This window comes from Motacilla alba, chromosome 1 (assembly GCF_015832195.1).
Source record: "Motacilla alba alba isolate MOTALB_02 chromosome 1, Motacilla_alba_V1.0_pri, whole genome shotgun sequence".
Classification (NCBI taxonomy): domain Eukaryota; kingdom Metazoa; phylum Chordata; class Aves; order Passeriformes; family Motacillidae; genus Motacilla; species Motacilla alba.
In genome coordinates, this window is record NC_052016.1 from 35,582,600 (window position 1) to 35,602,586 (window position 19,987).

Consider the following 19,987-nt stretch of genomic DNA (forward strand, 5'->3'; position numbering starts at 1 on the left):
TGAGCTCCTCTAGGTCAGTTGAATGTCTTCTTTGGGATGGTGGAGAGTGTAGCACTGAAGTGAATGGTGGAAAACACAGGGCAGTTGCCTGTTCATGAACACTGACCTCACCAAACCTCCTTATGAAGGAGACAGCAGTCCTGGTAAACACACACAACAGGGGCATGCAAGTAAAACTGAGTTACAGCACCCATGGGGACAGCAAATGAGAGCTATGCACACAACTTCTACTCTGGTCTGCGCACTCAGAGCTTTACAACCCTAGGCTTCTTGTAATGTAGTCATATACATGTAATTGTATAATTAAAATTTAAAGCCTTTGTTATACTGATTTAAAGGATACCTACATCATTTTGATCTGAAATATTTAGATCTGCTGCACATTCTGCCGCAAGATTCATGAATAGCAGAAAAAGTTGAAACTTTTTTTATTTTCTTACTTTTTTTGATAACTCTGTAATGTCTTACTAATACAATGGGGGGATTGATTAAAGGTCCATTTAAACTACTGTGCTGTTAAAATATAATTTCTTCTAAATAATATTTAAGGTGTTCTACCTAATTTTTCCATAAAAATCATGGCAAAATTAAGCAACACAGTCAAAGAGAAACCATTAGACACTGGTGGATAAAAATTGAAATTATTTGGAACTAGAACATTTTTGCACTTTTATCCTGCACACATATGAGAAACTTTTTCTTCTAACATAAAGCAAGCATTTGCTCTCCAAGTTTTGACATTTCCTGTGAAAATTAAAATTTGAAAATGTCCTTCAGCCAATCCTACATATAATAAAGAATAATTATTTTGCACAGTGTTAGGCTGTGACCTATTTGTCTGTTTTACAATCTGCTATCCACCATTTTTCTATCTCTGTCCTTCATTTTAATGAAAAAAAAATTACATTGCCTTTCTCAACCATAGACATATGCCCTGTGCAGCCATCAAGGAGAGGAGGGAAGAGATCAGTGAGTAAACACAAACAAACTTCTGTTACCTGTTTCTCCCAGAATCTCTGAAACCTTTGGCAAAGGGGTTTCTGTCAATTTTTAATCTGGTGATCTAAAAGGAAGAAAAAAAGAATTAGTTGATATTTTTATTTTTTTTTTCTTTCAACAAACTAAAATTCTGGATGATTTCCATTCTTGCCCAAGCCACCTCTACAATGATCTTTCACACTTATTTCCCCAGACCTCTGTTAAATTTGTCTTTCCGTTATCCATGAACAGATTATCTGCTTATCAAAACGTGTCACCAGAGACAGAAATCATGGTAGCATTAGGAAACCTGGCACAGTGCTGGGGCTGAGAAGTTGTTCCTGGAGTAGAAGTACACCAGGTGCAAACCCCCAGGAGCTGCTATTTATCAATGGCCACGTGGTTTGGGAAGCAGGCACACTGCTCAAGTTTGGCTGCTATCTGAATTATCTCAGCCTCAACACTCCAGATATCCAGCAGCTGGATGCAACTCATGGACCTTCAAACAATGCTGAAGAGAAAAGCACAGGCTACAACCCCCAAAGATGCCAGGTGGCCACCCAGTCACACATACAAGTTGCTGTTGTTCTGGTCAGCATCTAGGCAGCCCTCAAGAGTTTTCTGGTCCATAAATTTTTTAATTTTTTTTCCTCCTCTAAATAAAGGAGGTAGCAGCCAGACTGAGTGCTTTGGGGGAATCTTCCTTCCTGCTTTATTTTTAAGCATGAATTCCATGTTGGTAAATATGGACTAAAACACTGGGATTTTGACCTTGCAGTCTGTGATATTATACTCCCTGTTGGCTATTCTACAACCTGGTGTAGCACAAGAGCTTCCCCTCTGCTTGTCCTAGAGATTCTGTGTTTGGAATGAAAGGAGAGTGAGATCTCCAGAACCTACCAAATTTGAGGTGGTTTTGCTGAAACTGCTCAAAAGGGACTAGTTTAATACAGTCTGATCTGAAGGGGATTTGCAGGTGTTTTGCTTCTGTCAGAACCAAGCCTTACTCTGGATATTAACCTCAGATCTGGAATGCAGCTCCTATTTTTGCAGAAGCTTAATTTGTGAACTTAATTTCCGCTAGCCTGACTTTGCAGCTGTCCTGGGACTTGTGTGTACAGAGACAGATATGTTCTGTGGAGGATGGAATTACAGCAGAGGGAATCCCTGTGGTGGATTTGCTAACATTTTACAATTGTTTCCAGAGACGCTTCCCCCAGTAAGGCAATGCTCTGCAGCCACTGGAGGGCATGCAGGCAGATTCAGGGGATTTAGATTTGGTTTTAATGAAAATGCTTCTCCAGCCCACCAGAATCTCCTTACTGGTATTATAAAAATATGATTGTGTCCCCCAGATCTTTTTGAACAGAATCCCCAAACATTTGGAATTCAGAGAGACAGAAATGTCAGCGTTTCTTTATGGTGAGGCAGCTTATGGTGACAATCCCTGACAGGGATCCCTCCTTTAGCATCTCCCTCCCTCTGTAATTATGTCTTGTAAGTCTGGTCATTAAGGAAGAATGACAGGCTTATTTCCTGTCATTTCTTCTCCTTTCCCTATCCTCTTTCCTTGTCTGATCTACAGTCAAGATTTGTGGAATATCTGCGTTTGGACAAGGGGGCAGAAAGTTTCCCATACTGCAGTGACAGCAAACCCACCAGTGTTTTGCACTGTTTTTGATCCATTATGGATCCTGATTTAAGTCAGTTCAAGGGGACCAGACTGAGAAAAAAAACTGGGAGTCTTGGGAAGAAAAAGAAGCAACCACAGGAGCACTGTCTGCTCCCTTATACATTGCAAAATAAAAAATTCTATAACATTTCAGTAAATTGTTAGAATTCAAAATTGTTAAAAATTGGTTAAATATTGCAATCTGTCTTGAGCTGATTTAATATGGTTCTTTCAGTCCCAGAAGACTGAAGTCTGGTTTAAGAAAAGTGTCGATCACTAACAAAGCCAAGGTCTCTAGAGAAAGAGTCCTGCTGCGGCGATATCTTTTCCTTATGGTATCTAAAGCCAATACTAAGTCTCATCACTGAGAACTATGCAAGACCCAAATCAAACACAAATTATCATAAAATCACAGAATGGTTTGGGTTGGAATGGACCGTAAAGATCATCTTGTTCAAACGCACATGCCATGGGCAGGGACAACTTCCTCTAGACCAGGTTGCTCAAAGTCCCATCCAACCTGGCTTTGAACACTTCCAGGGATGGGGCACCCACAGATTCTCTGGGCAACCTGTGCCAATACTTCACCCCACTCACAGTAAAGAATTCCTTCACAATATCTAATCTAAACCTACTTTCTTCTACTTTGAAACCATTCCTCTCATCCTTTCACTACATGCCCTTGTAGAAAGTCTCTCCATCTTTCTTGTAGGCTCCGTTCTGGTACTGGAAGGCCGCAATTATGTCACCCCAATGATCCTTACTTACAGCGGGAAGAATTTTGCTTACCCAGTCTCCATCCTGCTGTCCATCCTCTCAAGATATATGAGAAGAGGGGACTGATTCATTTGAGGGCTAAGGCAAAAAAGGTGTTAAGTACCTCAGACTTCCCATCAGTTGTTACCAGTTTTCCAGCATTGGTTATCGGGGGAGGCACACCTTCTTTAACCTTCCTTTCCTGGTTAACTTGCCTGTAGAATCCTTTCTTGTTATGCTTTGCATCCCTTACCAGGTCTCATTCCAGCTTTGCCTTGGCCTTCCTCACCCAGTCCCCACACAGGGTACCTGTCTTTGTTTCTGCTGCCTGTGCATTTGTTTCTTTCCATTGGGTTTGCCCAGCAGGTCCCTACTCAGCCATGCTGCTCTCTTGACTTCCTTGTCTGATTTCTGGCTCCTGGGGGTTGCTGGCTGTTGGCCTGTATGGAAGACTTCCTTAGAGATCTGCCAGCTCTGTTCCATGCCTTGTTCCTAAGGGCAGGCTCCCAGGAGATCCTATTGACCATCTTCTTGCAGAACTGGAAGTTTATTTTCCTAAGTTTCAGGTGCATAAACTTGACCCCTTACCTGACTCCTATCCCACAAAACATGCATGAGAATCTCAGTTTGTGTGCAATACATGCATTCAAAAGCTTATTTTGTCAACAAACTGATGAGAATGAGCATCTTCAAAACTTTTTCCTTCACTGCTATAAAAAACCCAAGTGCTTTGTCTCCGAGAGAACTGATCTGGAGTTATAGCTGTACTGCCTTAAAATTATAGTGAGGACAGGATATTCTAGTTTTGTACCATGAGGTAGCAAGGAAATTTGAACACAACACACCTCTTTACAGTTGATCTTAGTTACTTATTTTACAGTGAAAACTGCAGCCATCTTATCTTCAAGGTGGTTTCTTAGCTAGATACTTCATGCCTACACAATACCCCAGAGAAAGCATTTTCTATTCTAGCCTGTAAAGTGTAACTTTTCTGTGCTTCTGAGAGAAGTTAGGGTCTCAGTCACAAAGAGCACACTGATATTTTTGTGAAGGCACAACATAAAAGGAGCATGAAGGACTTACCTGTTGGTTTTGGTAGGCTGTCACTGTGGTGAAAACAGTCTCAGGGAAGTTGAAGGTTTTCACGCCATCTCCTGAAGGAACTGGCTTTGTAGGAGAAAGATCACTGCTGAAATCCTTGCGGATGACATGAACACGAGGCTGATACTTATGCATTGAATGTAAGATTATCTGAAAAGAAAACAAAAGGAAAAGGACTTTTTTCCCCAAAAAATATTTTACACAACATCCAGATGTACAAGAAAGCAGGCATGGAGTAAGAGTTAATATAGAGAAAATTATCTTTTTCTTACAAGCATATATGAGACAAAGTATCTGCTGTTGAGCAAAGACAAAGGTGCTTTATAGGGTCAGGCAACATTTTGAGAAAAAGCACTGAAATAGCAAAAAAACTCCATAAATCTGGAAGCAACCACAGACACGTGTGCCCAACAGGACACGGGAGCATCAAAGCAGCAGCAGCACCCTTTCAAGTCTGAGAGGAGCAAAGCTAGGACAGCAGGCAGCAGTATTAACTTCTAACTTACATGGCCTTGATCATCAAGCTCGTTGTTGGTCAGCTTGAGCTTGTCAAAACTGACCACCTGCCTCATCCAGGTGTCTCCAGAAGCCAGGGAGTCAGGGTGGATGTAAACCCTTGGGGGCACTGGGGAGTCAGCATTGCCAGCCACCATCCACTTGGAGCTGTGGTACACATACCTGAAAGGGGAAGGGTAGGTGGCTAAGGGAGATTTTCACTCACTCACTGCAGGAACATGTCCAGGACTCCCCCTCCCCTGCCACCCTCATGCACCCCAAGCTCTCATTTGCAGTCAGGGGAGAATGTGCTTTATTGCAACCTCCTACCTTCTAAATGAAAGCCAGATTACCCCTGAGCCACTTGTTCAGACTTGATTCCTTATTAAAACCACCTTGCAGTTATTTTCCCTGTAAAACTTTGCCACATGTGCCTTCTCAACTCCTTAACCCTCTCTGAGCCAGAGTAAGAGGCTGGAAAATATGGTAAACAAAGTCCTCTCTGAAAATATTAATAAATACCCTGCAATTTCTGGAAATCTACATTGTATCTCATACCAGACTTCAGAAAACATATGTGGCTTCACCTAGAAAGGGCAACATCCAATGGATACCAGTAAAACAGCTGATAAAACAGAATTTCTATTTTGAAATGTTGCAAAAAAAGGAAATTCCATATAGTATTACATACATTGGGATTAGAGGAAAAAGTTATTTTTGTGTTCCTGATCTAGCCATCCTATATATGCCATAAATTTCTCTACCACAGCTTTGCCTAGACACTTTTTTTCTCCTGCCCTGCAACTCCTTTCCTCAAAGGCATTTCACAAACAGTTCCACTGACACCTCTGAGTTCTGCCCTGTGCTGCCCCTCATTGGGTCTCTACCCAGGTCTGCTAAGATATTCCAGTCTTTACCTACACACAGTGACTAATTTCCTGTATTGTCACAAGAAACTGGGAGAGAGAAATAAAAAAAAGAGGAGTCTTTTCCTTTCCTGTTAGTTTGCTCTATGTGGCTGCACAAGCCAAGCAAGGTAAGAAAATAAATGTATTTTCAATGTCAATGTTGCTAGAACCGCACTCTTAGAAAGAGGAAAAACATCCAGCTGAGTATCAAACACTACCTTTCTGCTTCCTAGGAAAAGCATTTTTCCTGAGAAAAAAAACTCTGTACAATTTGGAAGCAAAAATGTAGTATTTAGCACTGGAAGCAGAGGTTCAATTCTGAATCCTTGAAATGTGGTTCAGTCAAGACTATTTGGAGAAGAGACTTGCTCTCAGGAGTCTTTTAATAAGAATACATAAATCACGTCAGTCTGGAGAGTTTTGTGGGATGCAGAGGATCATGAGTTTTCCAGAGCATTTTTTAAGATCAGAAGCCCATTAATATCAGAGAAATCGCCTCTTCCTGTCTTTAGCTCAGCAGTGGGAAGTTTCTCAGTGACTCCATACTGTAGGTCAGGGACCAATATTCACTGAGACTGCTGTGCTGGACAGTGAGCACTTTTGAAACAGAAATCACCCAATCCAGTTCAGGCCAGACCTGAGGGGCCTGGCTTAGTTTCAAGCTGCTCTTTGCCCATTTCTTTCTTGAGGGAGTAGATTTAGGGGCTGCAGACACCCCCCCCCCCTTGATAACTCCAATTCCCTCAGACAGTCGTTGCTAATTGTGTCAATCAGGAAATGCATGACAGAGATCTCCTCAATTAAAAACTGCTACTTGAAAAGAGAAAGATTTCACTCCAAAAGTGCAAGACACTGTATTAAAACTCTGGGTTTATATCTCTGGCCAAATCAGCTATGTTGGTGTAAATCAATAGGGTCTCCTCCAGCACACCTTTGCAATGGTGTTTAGTGGAGGTGTCTGTCCTAGGCTGTCGTTGACAGTAAAGCTGGTACAAGATTCCTGCCTCTGCCCATGAAAAGCTTACCTGTATCTCTTGTTATCCACAGGGACAATGTCCATGGCAATATAATACTGCTGGTGGGGATCTAAGCCTGTAATTTTCACCCTCATGGCTGGAAACATTCTCCTAGGAAAATAAGAGTAGAAATAAGGAAGAAAATGGTGAATAAGGAAGCTGAAGAGGCTCCTTGTACTCTCTGGCACCAGAAGCACACTACTTTACACAGCCCAGTCCTTGGCATGACTCTTCTGGGCTTGGTGTGAGTAGAAAAGACTGTGCTGGCAGTCGTTTGAATCTTCAGTTTTTTCCCACTTAGACAAAGGGGAAGCAGGGTAACAACCTGTAAGTAATGATAAAATACTCACAGTCAAGCACTCTGTTCCCAGTTCCTAGCAGACAATTCTGCTATGCTTCATCCTCTCTAAGGCATTCCTAGGATGGGCAGTGTGCCTTTTACCCTGTGTTTTTCCCACTGGCCATCCACCTGTAACTCTTCTCTCATATTCCATTAAATGCAGGATCACTTTAGTTCTCTTTTTTTGGGATGTCACATTTCAGTAAAGAGTTTGACAGTACTGAGGTAACATTTGAAGCAAATACATCATCCTGAAAAAATCCTGTGGCTCTCATGTTTACAGTTACTTAAGAAAAACATCCCTCAAATTAATCTGCCTATTAGGAATGTACTTCACATTCAACAGAAACACTGGTATTATGTCATGGCTTCCTTGAACTCCTGGTAGTGTTTTGTGAAATCTTTTTAATAGGTGTTGTCTTTTCTATGCCATATGATCCAGATCTATCTTAAGCTTTTTCTCCTGATAGACGGTATGGAACTCTACACCAACAAGAAACAACTCCCAGCCTTTTTCTTCTTGTCTAAACACAAGTTAAGCTCTGCTAAACACAGTCACTGTTGTGGAAGTGTTTGTAGCTAGGCAATTATTTTAGAAGAGAACAAATCAGAACAATTTTAACCTTAAAGCATGTTAGTGTTAGTGTGGCTATGACGTAATTTCTCCTTCTTAAAAATTTTATGGTGGCCAGTAGACCAATTTCTATTCTACACCTCCCTCAAAGAGCATGCTGAGGGAATTACTTATGCCATATTATATTTCCAACTCATGTGGTATTTTTACACCTTCATAAAATCTGAGGAGCTGAACTGAATGAGGTGCAGAAGGAATTGAGCACTGGGATCAGAGCAGAGCACTGAAAGAAATCCTGCATTGTTTCACTGACTGTTAACCCAGACCTGAGCTCTACCTGAGTGGCTTTTCAGCCTTTATCTGAGAAAAACTTAAGCTGAGGTCCTCTAGGATGGTGTTACACAATTGAATGACTTCTGCCTAGAAAATACAGATCTTTGGTAGGAGAAACCCCAAAAGTACTGGGTGATTATAAAAAATCATATTCTGCTTCTCTGATAAGTAGACATATCCTTGAGGGATGGAAGTATGTGGATAGAGGGAGGATATTAAAGGACAATTCAAAATCACAATGCCAAAATAGTAGGAAAGTGTACAAGAAATGTTTCTAGGAGTCATCCCTACAAACCATCATGACACTTTCCCTTCTATTTAATGAAAAACAGTGAAATGTCAGAGAAGAAGATGATTTAGTTCTCCTTCCAACATTTCTGTTTCTCAAAGTATTGCTAGTGAACACAGCCTGGAGGAGGAAGAATACAGGAAAGCTTGTGTCAACATCTCCAGGCATGTCTCTCAAACTTTGCATGACAGGGAAGTCATCATGAGGATTTATTTAATTCTTCCCCCGCCAAGCAGTCCCCATATAGCCCCATGCAGAAGGGTGTGGGAAGGAGGAGGATGCTCAGCCTTTGCCTTACCCACAGCTCTTTCATTTCAGGCCACACTGAGAAGATAAGAGCTGACTTATTAGTAGCTGCATCTGCTTTGGAAAAGGGCATTTATCGTGGGGGGTGGGGAGAGCACCACCCCACAGCTGCCACAGCACAGGTTACCTGAGTTATGAGAGACATAAAACCGTCAGAAAAATCGTCTGCAGAAACCCTTCAAGGAGAGAGCAATTTGTGCAACTGATGGTGTGAGTTTGCTAGTAGAATGACTGGGGGGGAGGTGGGGAAGGAATAATGGATTAATCTTCAGTGGCTTGAGGGCAATACCTTGTTTCTGCCACAATGGCTCATTAAATCTGCCAAGCCGAATGGGTACAGGATGTGGCATTTTACAGTCCAGCTCTCTTTAATTAGAGAGAGGTGGCTTGGGAGCAGCTAAAGAGGTAGGTCATGTTTCAGAGGGTTGATGAGAAACCCAGGATTAAATCAGAGTCTCTTTGGGTCTAAGTCTGCACACTGTGTTGGGAGAACTGAATGAACTGTGTGTCTCAAAAAGTTCTCTCCAAATCTGCAGCCCTGTGTAAAGTTGCAGTATAGCCTGTGGGGTTGTTTGCTTATGAAATGCCTTGTAAAAGATTACCACAGACCATTCAGCAGGCTTAGAAGCTAATCTCTAAAATGATCAGAGAGAGCTTGGCTGATCCCACTACTTTCTCTAAGGTCTAAGTGTACTTTTAAAGTTTTGTAAATTATTACTGTTTTTCTTTTTCTGTGGGTATAAAAGTAACTTAGGTTTCTTTGCTATAAAGATGTGGCCTGGAACTGACACAGCAGGTCCACAGCAGCTCTGCTGTGTGGAAAGAGGGAAATGGAAAAGGCAGAGGCTAACAGTGGAGACTTAGGGATGTGCTCGTGTATAATCCTGGTAAAGTTCATGTTCTCTGCATTTCTTCTTGGCTGGCTCTTGGTTGCCTAGAGGCACCAGCCTTACAGAAAACAAGAGGCTCAAAGATTTGGAAGGAATTCAGGACATTTAGATATGGCTGTATTAATAAACAGTTAAGAATCTTTCATCTAGAAATGTATCAGCTTCATAGTCAACAGCTATAGACACGAAGGATTTCTGTTTTCATAGGGAACATGTGATGACATCTGATATATTTTAGAAGGAGGTTTTATACCAGCAGCAGCTTGGGATGTTCAAGTTATTTATATGTTAACTTTACCACTCAGCAGTTAAACAGTCTTCCAAAACTTAGACTGCAGGGGAAACATGATGTGGTATGAAATAAGTTATTACAATTGCTTTAGGACCACTTAGAAGTGTTTCAAAAAGCATTTTAGCCACAACCATGCACCTCAGTCTACTCAATTTCTGGTTTTCTCTATAATGAGATTGGAGTTTTTGAACATGAAATGTGAACAAAACTAGTGATAGATAAATATCTCTAGAACTTAGCTTAAAAGTATTTGCCAGCATAGGAGTGTACTCATATTGAGAACCATGTTTGGGAACTTTCAACAAAAAAAAATTGTTTGGGTTGTGGCAGCTAGCAGTATATCTTTTGGTGGTGGTATTTAAAATTTTCTTTTAAAATACAGTTTAATTTTACTTTGTGAAAACTGACCATAGGAAGAGGATCACAGATAAATCTCCAAACTGGGGGTTTTTCCCAATAGAATAAAGCTTCAGTTTCTTACCCTTAAGTTAGGAACTTAGATAAGAGTAGATTTGAATAAGGGTGACATCTATTAAATGCAAACCCTTAAGTGAAGGGATGTGCTCTTCAACTGTAGCAAAAGAAATAGACAGAATAGTCATTTCCCAGGCATAAAAATAATCCAATTGAGAAACTCTGCAAAATAATCTGATTTATGTCTGCAGATTAAGTATGCATAGTGTTTACAACGTGTGTGAGTTTACAGGGCAGCCTGAAGTTATCCTTGTTATTTCAAATCTCATATTTCCTTGCATTTAAGATTGATGCCAAATGTATTTCTTTAGAGAAACAAATGTGTAAGAAGTGAAGACAAGGCAAGGCAAGACAAGGAAAGGCAGTGGAGGAATGCCCTTCTGTTTCCCTCTGCAGCATGGGATCATGGAGAGATGTGTGTTTTGAGAGGAAAAGCTGAGGGCAGGGTTTGGTAGCAAATTGATTTATTGTTTATGAAGGAGAAGGAGACTAACAGATCTTCTCAGTTGCTCCCAAAGGGGATATTCTTCTGGAAATTGGAGCAAGCTTATCTGGCCCATGGGGCCAGGAGCTCTAAAAATCAGTTTGGTAGCTGTGGCCTGCCAGCCCTTGCTATGAGAAGTCCTCTCCATGGGCCCCTTCAGCATCAACAGAGCTTGATTACAAAATCTCTGCTGATCTCTCTAACTGAGGAGCACTTTGGGACTCACCTTTCTTTCCACTGGAAAGAAAAAATAACACCTGGTAATGTAAACAGCCCTGAGTACATTCTATGAAGAATTCAGACTCCTGATTTCAGGGAGGCAAAGAGACTTCAGGCAAAGTACCACTTAACCTATCAGGAGGCACAGAGAAGTCAGGAGAGGACAAGGTCACCTGTTTCACTCACTGATGGCTTTTTCCAGTCTTACTACCAATCCTGGCCATCAGCATTTTGGTTTGAGCCATCCTGCAGCACAGATATGATAACTGTGATATGACAGATGAGATCATTCCCCCCATTGCTGAGGTGAGATCCTAGCTCTGTTACAGGTAGAACCTGTGTTCCCAGAACAATACGCCTTGGATGTGCTGGGATGCATGGTAGCACTCATAAAACCACCTCCATAAACAGTCGGCAGCTGTTCCCTTCCAGAGGAGGACTCCAAGCACTCCCTGCAGTGTATTCCCCCAGGAATAAGTGCACATTTTCCCCACTTTGGGCAGCACTCCTATGCATCAGTTAATGAACAGTTACCCTTGCAGCTCAGGTGACCACAGACACTAGATAGGGACTGTAGGGGTGCAGGAAAGGTTTCAAATTCCTCCGCTGATGCTACCAATATGATCACTGCCAGTAAAGGAGAGTAGAGAAAAAGAGTTAAAAATTATTTTAGGACTAGTTGTTCGAATCAGTATGACCTGGGGCTTAAGATGAACTTATTTTATTTTGGACAGAGTTCAAGGTTCCCTTTCAAACAAAAAGGAGATAAAGGTAACTGCAGATTTGAATGACTGCAGCTGACAGCCATTTGCATCTTTTACACAAGGAACAAAGGTGTCTTTTTATAAGCCTCTGATTAAAATCTAAATAACCATGCTTTGATGGAAAGGAAACAGAAAGAGTTATAAGAGGACTGGAGTAGGTTTACGGAAACAGACAAAAAAAAAGACATCTATAAATACAGCATCAAGAAAAGAAAAACAACAAAGCAGAATTAGAAGTGAGTGAGAGTAGGAGTCTGAAAGTCAAAAAATGCAGGGCAGGATATAGCCCCATAACTATGTTTGAAATGAGAACGTAGGTTAGAAATTAGCATTACACAGCAAGAGCAGAGAGACATTGTGGGGACAGGCAGGAACCAGGCAGTGCTTTACAAGTCATAGAAAATTAAGGAGCAGCTGTAGTTATAGGCAACTGAGTCTGTAATTATAATGGCTTTCAAAACAAGAAGGCCTTATGGGACTCAGGGTTTCCAAAGAGAAAGCAACAGGACTAAAATCTTCTGTGGGGGAGGAAGCAGATGCAAATTACTCTGTGTGTCTCTAACAATTTGAATAAGTAGTAGGAAATCTTCAGGAAGTAACACCAGTTCTGCTATTTATGCCAGAAATAATAAAATATAATCTCTGGGACACATCATGTATCATGCATCCCAGATGGAGAAACAGGACTGCTCTCACCCATCACAGACACAGCTTCTCTGAGAGAAAACTCTTTAACCTGTTGAACTGTTTAACCATTTAATTTGCAAATTCTATCACACCTGTAAGGACCATCCTCAATAAACAGGTGTATTACCTAAAGAAACTGCTCAGCTCTTCATCATGCTTTGCAATGATTAACCTACAAATGTAATCAACAGAAAAAGAAAAAACCAGCAGCCCTCCAATATTGTTAACATCACTTCTGGAGAAGAACATCATCAAGTAGAAAAAAACACATCTATTTAGTAGTTGCATAGATTATCTGTGGGCAGTAATGTGACAGGTGGCCATCAGGACTAAAGTAATTACAAGCATCTCCTTTCAAGGAAAAAATATTGTTTAGGATTAAAATGAATATCTTATTGCATGGGAAGTTATGACCCTATTGTGATTCACGATCTTCTGCAAGCAAAAAAATTATCCACAATAGAGCTTGTAAGATGCCAGAAGGGTCAGGTACTTTGTTCAGAAATGTGTGACCTGCCAAGATCCTCTTCATACCACTAAGTTTCAACCATTTTTGTTTGAACTGGTGGGCAAAGATATATTTATGCTGCTTTTACTATCTACTCCATGTATCATCAGAGAATCAATTATAGTTAATCTAACAGCTAATAATGTTTTATTTTAAGTTTCTGAAACCGCATGGTCCAGGCACCAGGACCAATAAATCCAGAGAGAAGGAAGTTGGTTCTTGAGCACCATATTTAATGATGCTGCACAGATCACTTTATCTGTTTAGGTCTTGATGTCACCACCTATGAAAAGAGGATTATAATGATTGTCTCTGAGTCTGCTTTAACATCTCCAGCGAGGAGGTGTTGCACAATAGCAGGTGATACCATTCCTGTTACTTTGCATTTTCCATTTGAGGCAGAAGGTCAAAACCAGCAGCCCACTCTGTACTGATGAAAAATGCTTCTTTTGCCACTGAAATCTAAAACTGGGAGCTAATCTGGCTCTGATAATCTTCTTCAGGGATTATCTGGGTTATTTGTCCAGTGTAACTTTCCTTGGATTATCTGGACTTTCTGGGGCTAGAGAGCAATGGTGTTCACTTTAAAGAATGTAAAACAACAAGTCGAGCTGTTCTGGAAAATTTTGAGAGCACACATATGAAACAACACTGTAAACAATGGAGCACCGTGAGTTTTCCTCAAAACTTGGGTAAAATTTCCCGGCTGCATCTCTGTGGCACAGCCGGGACAGCTCCCGGGTCGCTCCCGGCGTTTGCTCGCCTTGCCGGGCTCTGTCCGTGGTGCTGACGTTCTCCTTCTCCGCGTCAATCGGAATTTAAACATCATTAGGTAAAGGTAGGAAACGGCCTGCTAATGCAAACGTGCCTAAAAATCCTAATTTGGGACGTCTAGAAATGTACAACTACTTTAGGTTGAATTTTGGCAAACAGACTCCTAGCCATTTTTAAATAGTAGTCAGCAGTGAAGATCTTCCCCTTGGCTAACCTGTCATGGTGAGGTTTTCTTTTTTAAAAAATCTGGCTAATTTGTGGCTCTTTCTAACCTCAGTTGTCGTGGTATCACTGCATTAGCAAAGGAAAATATTAGGCTTGCACATTTTTTATACAGGAAGTCATTAACACTGCATCTATTTAGAGCTGCAGGAAGACATTCATTTGGTGCAAAGGTGAGTTTGAATTTCACTATATTTAAGATTAAATCAATAAACTCATGAAGTGCTATGGAAACTTGAAAGGAGACTCAAATGGAACTACCCCAAATTTATATCTCATCTTAAATTCAGTACAGCCAACAGTACAATGATTGTTTCCTGATTTATTTGCTCAAAGGAACAACTATCCTCAATGGTTTTCTGCAGCTGCCAGTTCTCCTTTAGAGCCACTTATTCAAACAGTCATATGAAACAGCTTCACTTGTCTTAAGAAAGCTAATAGGAAACACAGCTGAGAAACTCAAACAGCTATTTAATTTTTTATGCATGTTTATCCCTTTGGATTAGCAAGAAGGAAAAAAAAAGTTTCTTTCTTAAAAATCAATGAAATAAAAATTTGTTTGTTTGGTTATGATTTCTTTTTTAACTAGACAGAAAGCCAGAGATGTCTTACCTGCCTGCTTTCGTGATGATCATCTCTGTCCCAATGTCATGAAATCTTTTCCAGAGGTCTGCACACTGCAACTCTACCTGGATCTCTTCCATGGATGAAGGTGGAGGAGGCTGAGGGCCTGAGGCACCAGACGTAAGGTCAGAATGGGAGCCAAATGAGCAGGATGTCCTTTCTGCCAGCACCTCTGTGTCTGACCCAGTGCTCTGTTCTGAGTCTGCAAAGTAAAGAAGCCAGGTAAGACCCTTCATTTCTACCTGCTGTGAGGGGTAAGAGGAGGGAAGAGAAGGAAAGTCAACACAGGAAGTGCTAAAGAATAGTACAGTGGCCTTTTATATGGCATGTATATGTATGGGGTTTTGTGATTTATAGCCTGATTTTGGGCTTTGATTTTTCACCGTGATATCTAGCTTCTTTTGTAAAATTTTAGAAACAGCTGGGAAAATAGACCCTTAACATAAAATATAAATATCAAGCAATGGCAGGAGTGCAAAATACAAATGAGAAAGAGAAATGAAAAAAAAATTAATTAAACCTGTCGTTTCAAGCTAAGATAAGGTGGGCTTCCTGGAAAACTACATTGCATTTAATTGAATATTCTCCTGCAGTACTATTAAAGAATTGGTTATTTTTAAACAACACAATTTTTTATTCCCTTTAATACCTTCGTCATCAAAAACAATGAACATTTTTCTATTTTGCTATTTGGCAGCACTATTTTGGAAATGTGTTTTATTTGCTCCTATAAAACTTTTTTTGAACAATGATATTTCCTGGAAAGATACCCATGAAGATTTTGGTGAGGAAAATGCTCTAGGCTGCTAAAGGACAAAAGAAGGTGATAGTAAACATATGGAATATGCTATCAAGGAAACAACTGAAGCAGACTACAGAAAAGATCCCATGACACAACCACCTGTATGGGGGAGAAGAAGATTTGCTCAAAAAATAAACAAACAAACAAAAAAGTGAGGTTCAAGTAGTTTAAAAGTCCAGGCTGGCATGTTGAGTCAGGTGGCCATTTCTTTGCAAAAATATTTAATGTATTTATTGGGTAGATGTGCTGTATATGTTCGTTCAGTCCTCATCTTCATACAGAGGGCTAAGAGGAAATTTGGCAAATAGCAGTGTTGCATGCCCACATTGCATCAAAATAATTCATAATACATTCTGCAAAGCAATGTGCTTATATTTTCAACCTTATTTTTAATAGATTTGCACTAGTATTATATAGATGATATTTAGGAAAATACTAAAATTACATTAAACACTCCATCAAATGGCTCAGAAAGAGTTCTGTGGGTTTCAAAGAACATAGAGAAACAATATTTTAGAGTGTCCTCATTGCTCACACCAGTAAAAGCATCCCAGTGAATGAACAAGACAGCTATTTACATGTGTTCTCTGCACATGAAGAAAGAAAGAGGTATCTCTGTCTGCAAAGGAAACCTAAGGAGACAAAAAGTAACAATCTGTGCTAAAAATATGATCAAATTATGGCATGTAGAATTCCCTCCATACCAAGAAAAAGCCAGGCACTCTTTAACAACCCTGAGGTGGTGGAGGCTGAGTCTGAACTTTACAGAACTTCTCAGAGACATCTCCCAGAGCAGCCTGCACATCAGTGCAGAGGGCTATGGTTAAGAAGAAGGAGGCAGTGAAGATACCACCTGCAGAACCACCATCCTCACCTCCTGCCACATGGAAACATTTCTGGAAAATCCATTTTGCGGTGGTATGGACATAAACTGTCTGGCTGATAGTTTATGAGAAACTTAAAGTGTCTAGCCCCAAGTGTCATCAGGAAGCATTTCTCTTTCATGAGAGCCCTAGGTGATGTCAGTGGACAGTGGACATTTTGTTTGAGGGGTGTTTTCAGTAAGCATTATCAGTGATTTAGGCAATCTGCCAGTACAATGTAGAAGTTCTGCAGGACATGAGAAAGGTTCAGTACTTATTGCTCCAAATCCATTTTGAAGAGGGAGTTTTTATGTCTCCCATGGACTTTCAAGTTAGACTGAAGCAATAATAGCTCCATTCCATTAAAAGAGTAGCACAAACTTATACATAGAGCATTGTTACAAAGAGACCAGTCCTACATCCAAAACTAATATCCTACACACAAGGTGATTCAAGACAATACGGGATAATCTCCTGGGGTTCTGTGGCCACAGGACAGATAATCAATGTGACAGTACAGAGGGGCTGAGACATTTGCTCCCTGCTTCACTACCCCAGTGACACAGGTGCAAATCTTATCTTCCTCCTCTGGCTCAAATTACTCCACCTCAAAGCATTGGAGAAGTAAGCATGAGAAGGGGTCACTATGCTTAGGTCTCCCTAGGAATGGTTAATCAATTTTTCCTTCAACAAAAAGAGAGAGGATACTTCACAAATCACAATAAGATCTGTTTGTATACCTGCTCATGTCCTAAATCTTTTACCAGAAGTCTTACATCTTCTCTGACATCACAGAATACAGAATCAATTACACTGGAAAAGACCTCTGAGATCATCAAGTCCAATCTATGACTGAACACCACCATGTCAACCAGACCATGGCACTAAATGCCACATCCAGTCTTTCTTTAAACAGGGACAGTGACTCCATCACCTCCCTGGGCAGCCCATTCCAATGTCCAATAACCTTTTGTCTGAAGAAATTCTTCCTCATGTCCAACTTAAAGATAAACTACACTGGGACTGGATCTAGGGAAAAGAGGAGCCCTCCTTCTGAAATGAGGTACTGAACTGTAGGTCTGTATCTGAAAATAAACGTTTAGACCACATCATCTGTGCTTGGTTGAGGCACTCAGAAACTGTCCTCTGAGGCAGTATGGTAAACGGCCAACAGATGGCACTGGGCTAGGTGCTGTCCCCACTTCATTCCAGCATTTCCTGGACAGCCTTTCAAACTGGACATGTAGCTGGAGCTTTGGGAATCCCTGGGAATTAACTGGAATAGCATGCTGCAACAAATTAAGTATCAGGGGCTTAAGCCCCCTGTCACTGATTTATACTGATATCATCTCACTGACTTTACAGACTTCTGGAGTGGCCTTTCTTTAATTATGGAAGTCAAAGGAGAGACATAACCTTGGAAATAATTTTCCATCCTGGCACAAATCAAAAATTGCAAAAGGAGTTTACTAATTACTCATAAGCAAATATCTACCCAAACATGTAGTACCACACAAAGGAGAACTCTTTTTTTCCCCAAGGATACTACTTTGTGCCCTGAGTTATGAACTATCATTATCCCCAACTTAGTGCACAGAACAGTAACTACCTCTCCTTCTAATTTTGGAAATGGAGAGTCACTAGTGTTGTTGCTCTTAGTTCAGACTCAATAGGCACTGAGACATGTTTTAGGTTTTCTTCAGCCTTTCCTGAGCTAAGCTCTCCTGAATGCTGTCATCCAGTTGGAGACACTTAGTCCAGACCCAGGGATTCAGGGGAGGTTAAGTGCATCTGACATATGAAATTCAACCCTAGTGACACTTGATTTCTTCACATACCAGCTTTAGTGGGGTACAACTTTGCTAAACTCAGAGAAATTACTTTTACTTTACATTGGTGTGAGGAGAGGGAAAGCAGGCAATAGCTCCTGAAGCCCCAATGTGATATATAAAACTGTGAGCGCCCAGAGATGCAGCCTGGAGCTGGTACTACATATTGTGTATGACTGAAAGACAAACAGAAGAATTACTGAGGAAGATAAGCTGCCTGTGATTTCTTTTAGCTCCAAAGTGACAAGATAAGAGTATTTCTCTCTCCTTTAAGAGGTGCCTTATACAAAAGCCCACATTCTGAACTCAAGGTGCCATCAGAGGGAAATGCAGATCCCCCATGACAGAGCTTCCTTTCAGAGTTGGGAGTCCTTTTCAGAATACTGCCCCAGGAATGCTGACTCTCCTGCACTATGTTAGGCTGCAATCCTACTATGTCTGGATGTGGACCTTAGGGATATGGTTCAAGGGTGATTATGGTGGTACTAGTTTGACTGTTGTAGATTACTTTGAAGGTCTCTTTCAACCCTCATGAATTTGTAATTTGTGCCACTTTGGGCATAAGTTAAACAAGCAGCAATTAAAGTAGTTTTATGATTTTCTCTTTCTAGGTTACAGTCCTTGAGAAATAATACTTACAATCAGCTCACCCATCACTGACCACTTACAAAAAGTGGGAGTAGATGCAACTGAGATTTCTAAATCTCAGTATTTCACTGGACTTTCAGTTGGGACTGTCTCAGGTTAAAATGTTCCCTATTGCTTTTGCAGGAACCCATGAACTTGCACTTTCTGATCTTAACTGTTTTTCTTCACAAGATCCTTCCTCTCACCTGTCTGATTGAAGCAGGGCCCTTCCTGCTGCACCATAGCTATGGAGGTGGACATCTCCAAAACTACTGCTGACTGCACAGTTAGCATCAATCTGCCTCCTTCATTTCCCCATTGTTTCAAATCTTTTCTAAAACTATCCATTTCCACTCTTACTCATTCTTTATGTTCTTTTTTTCCTGATGTTTCCACCAATTATTTCGGCTGCTCTGTGGTGTGATGTGTAGCCAGAAGAAAACACAAACCTTTTGGTCTTTGTGAAGACAGACATGGTGACTACAGGGAAATGCCAATGCTTAATTCTTCCAGACTAATAGGTTTTTCCCTACAGATAATACAGAGGAAATACTAAAACACTATCCCTTGTTACAGGCAACTTGCTGGACAAACAGGCTGAACAAGTGTTTTTGACCATGGGACCTGCATTGATCTGTCAAAGCCAGACAGGCTATTGCAAGAACTGCATTTCAAGAAGGTTGAAACTATCTAGTGGGAAAATACTGTAAATTTCAAGGAAAAGACCCTTGGGTTCAATGTGCAAAAAAACTCTGTGAGGCCTAAAGCATAACTCTCTTTCACTGTCACAGTGCAAAATGACAGCTCCCTTTTCTACTGCCCCATTGGATGGCTTCCAGCCATCCCCTCTTGCCACATTGACAATCCATCCAGCTGCTGCTTACTGCAGTTTAACTGAATTGGAGGACCAGAAATTTCTCAGCACTTTTAGCAACCTTTGAGTCTAACCAGACCAGAGGGTCACTTTCAAAGTTTCCAGGCCATTTCTGAGCTTATAGAAGAAAATTAAAGTAGTTCAGATTGTTTCTTTCCTAATTCCTTTCACATTTCTACTATCTCTGTATCACCCTGGAAATCCTCAACTTATATTTTTTTCTGATCCACGAATCCCCAGGCTTGTTGTTGGCAGAGAGGAAGGAAAACACCATTGTGACAAGCAT

The 19,987-nt window shown here is 40.8% G+C and overlaps 1 protein-coding gene across 1 annotated transcript in view; it reads right to left on the bottom strand.

Moving 5' to 3' along the window:
• Positions 1–19,987, bottom strand: part of TBX15 (T-box transcription factor 15) — a 90,055-nt gene that overhangs the window by 22,157 nt on the left and 47,911 nt on the right. The window contains 5 exon segments of the mRNA XM_038138042.1: positions 999–1,063; positions 4,490–4,657; positions 5,014–5,185; positions 6,936–7,037; positions 14,695–14,908. Of these exon segments, the coding sequence (XP_037993970.1) occupies positions 999–1,063; positions 4,490–4,657; positions 5,014–5,185; positions 6,936–7,037; positions 14,695–14,908 (721 nt within the window).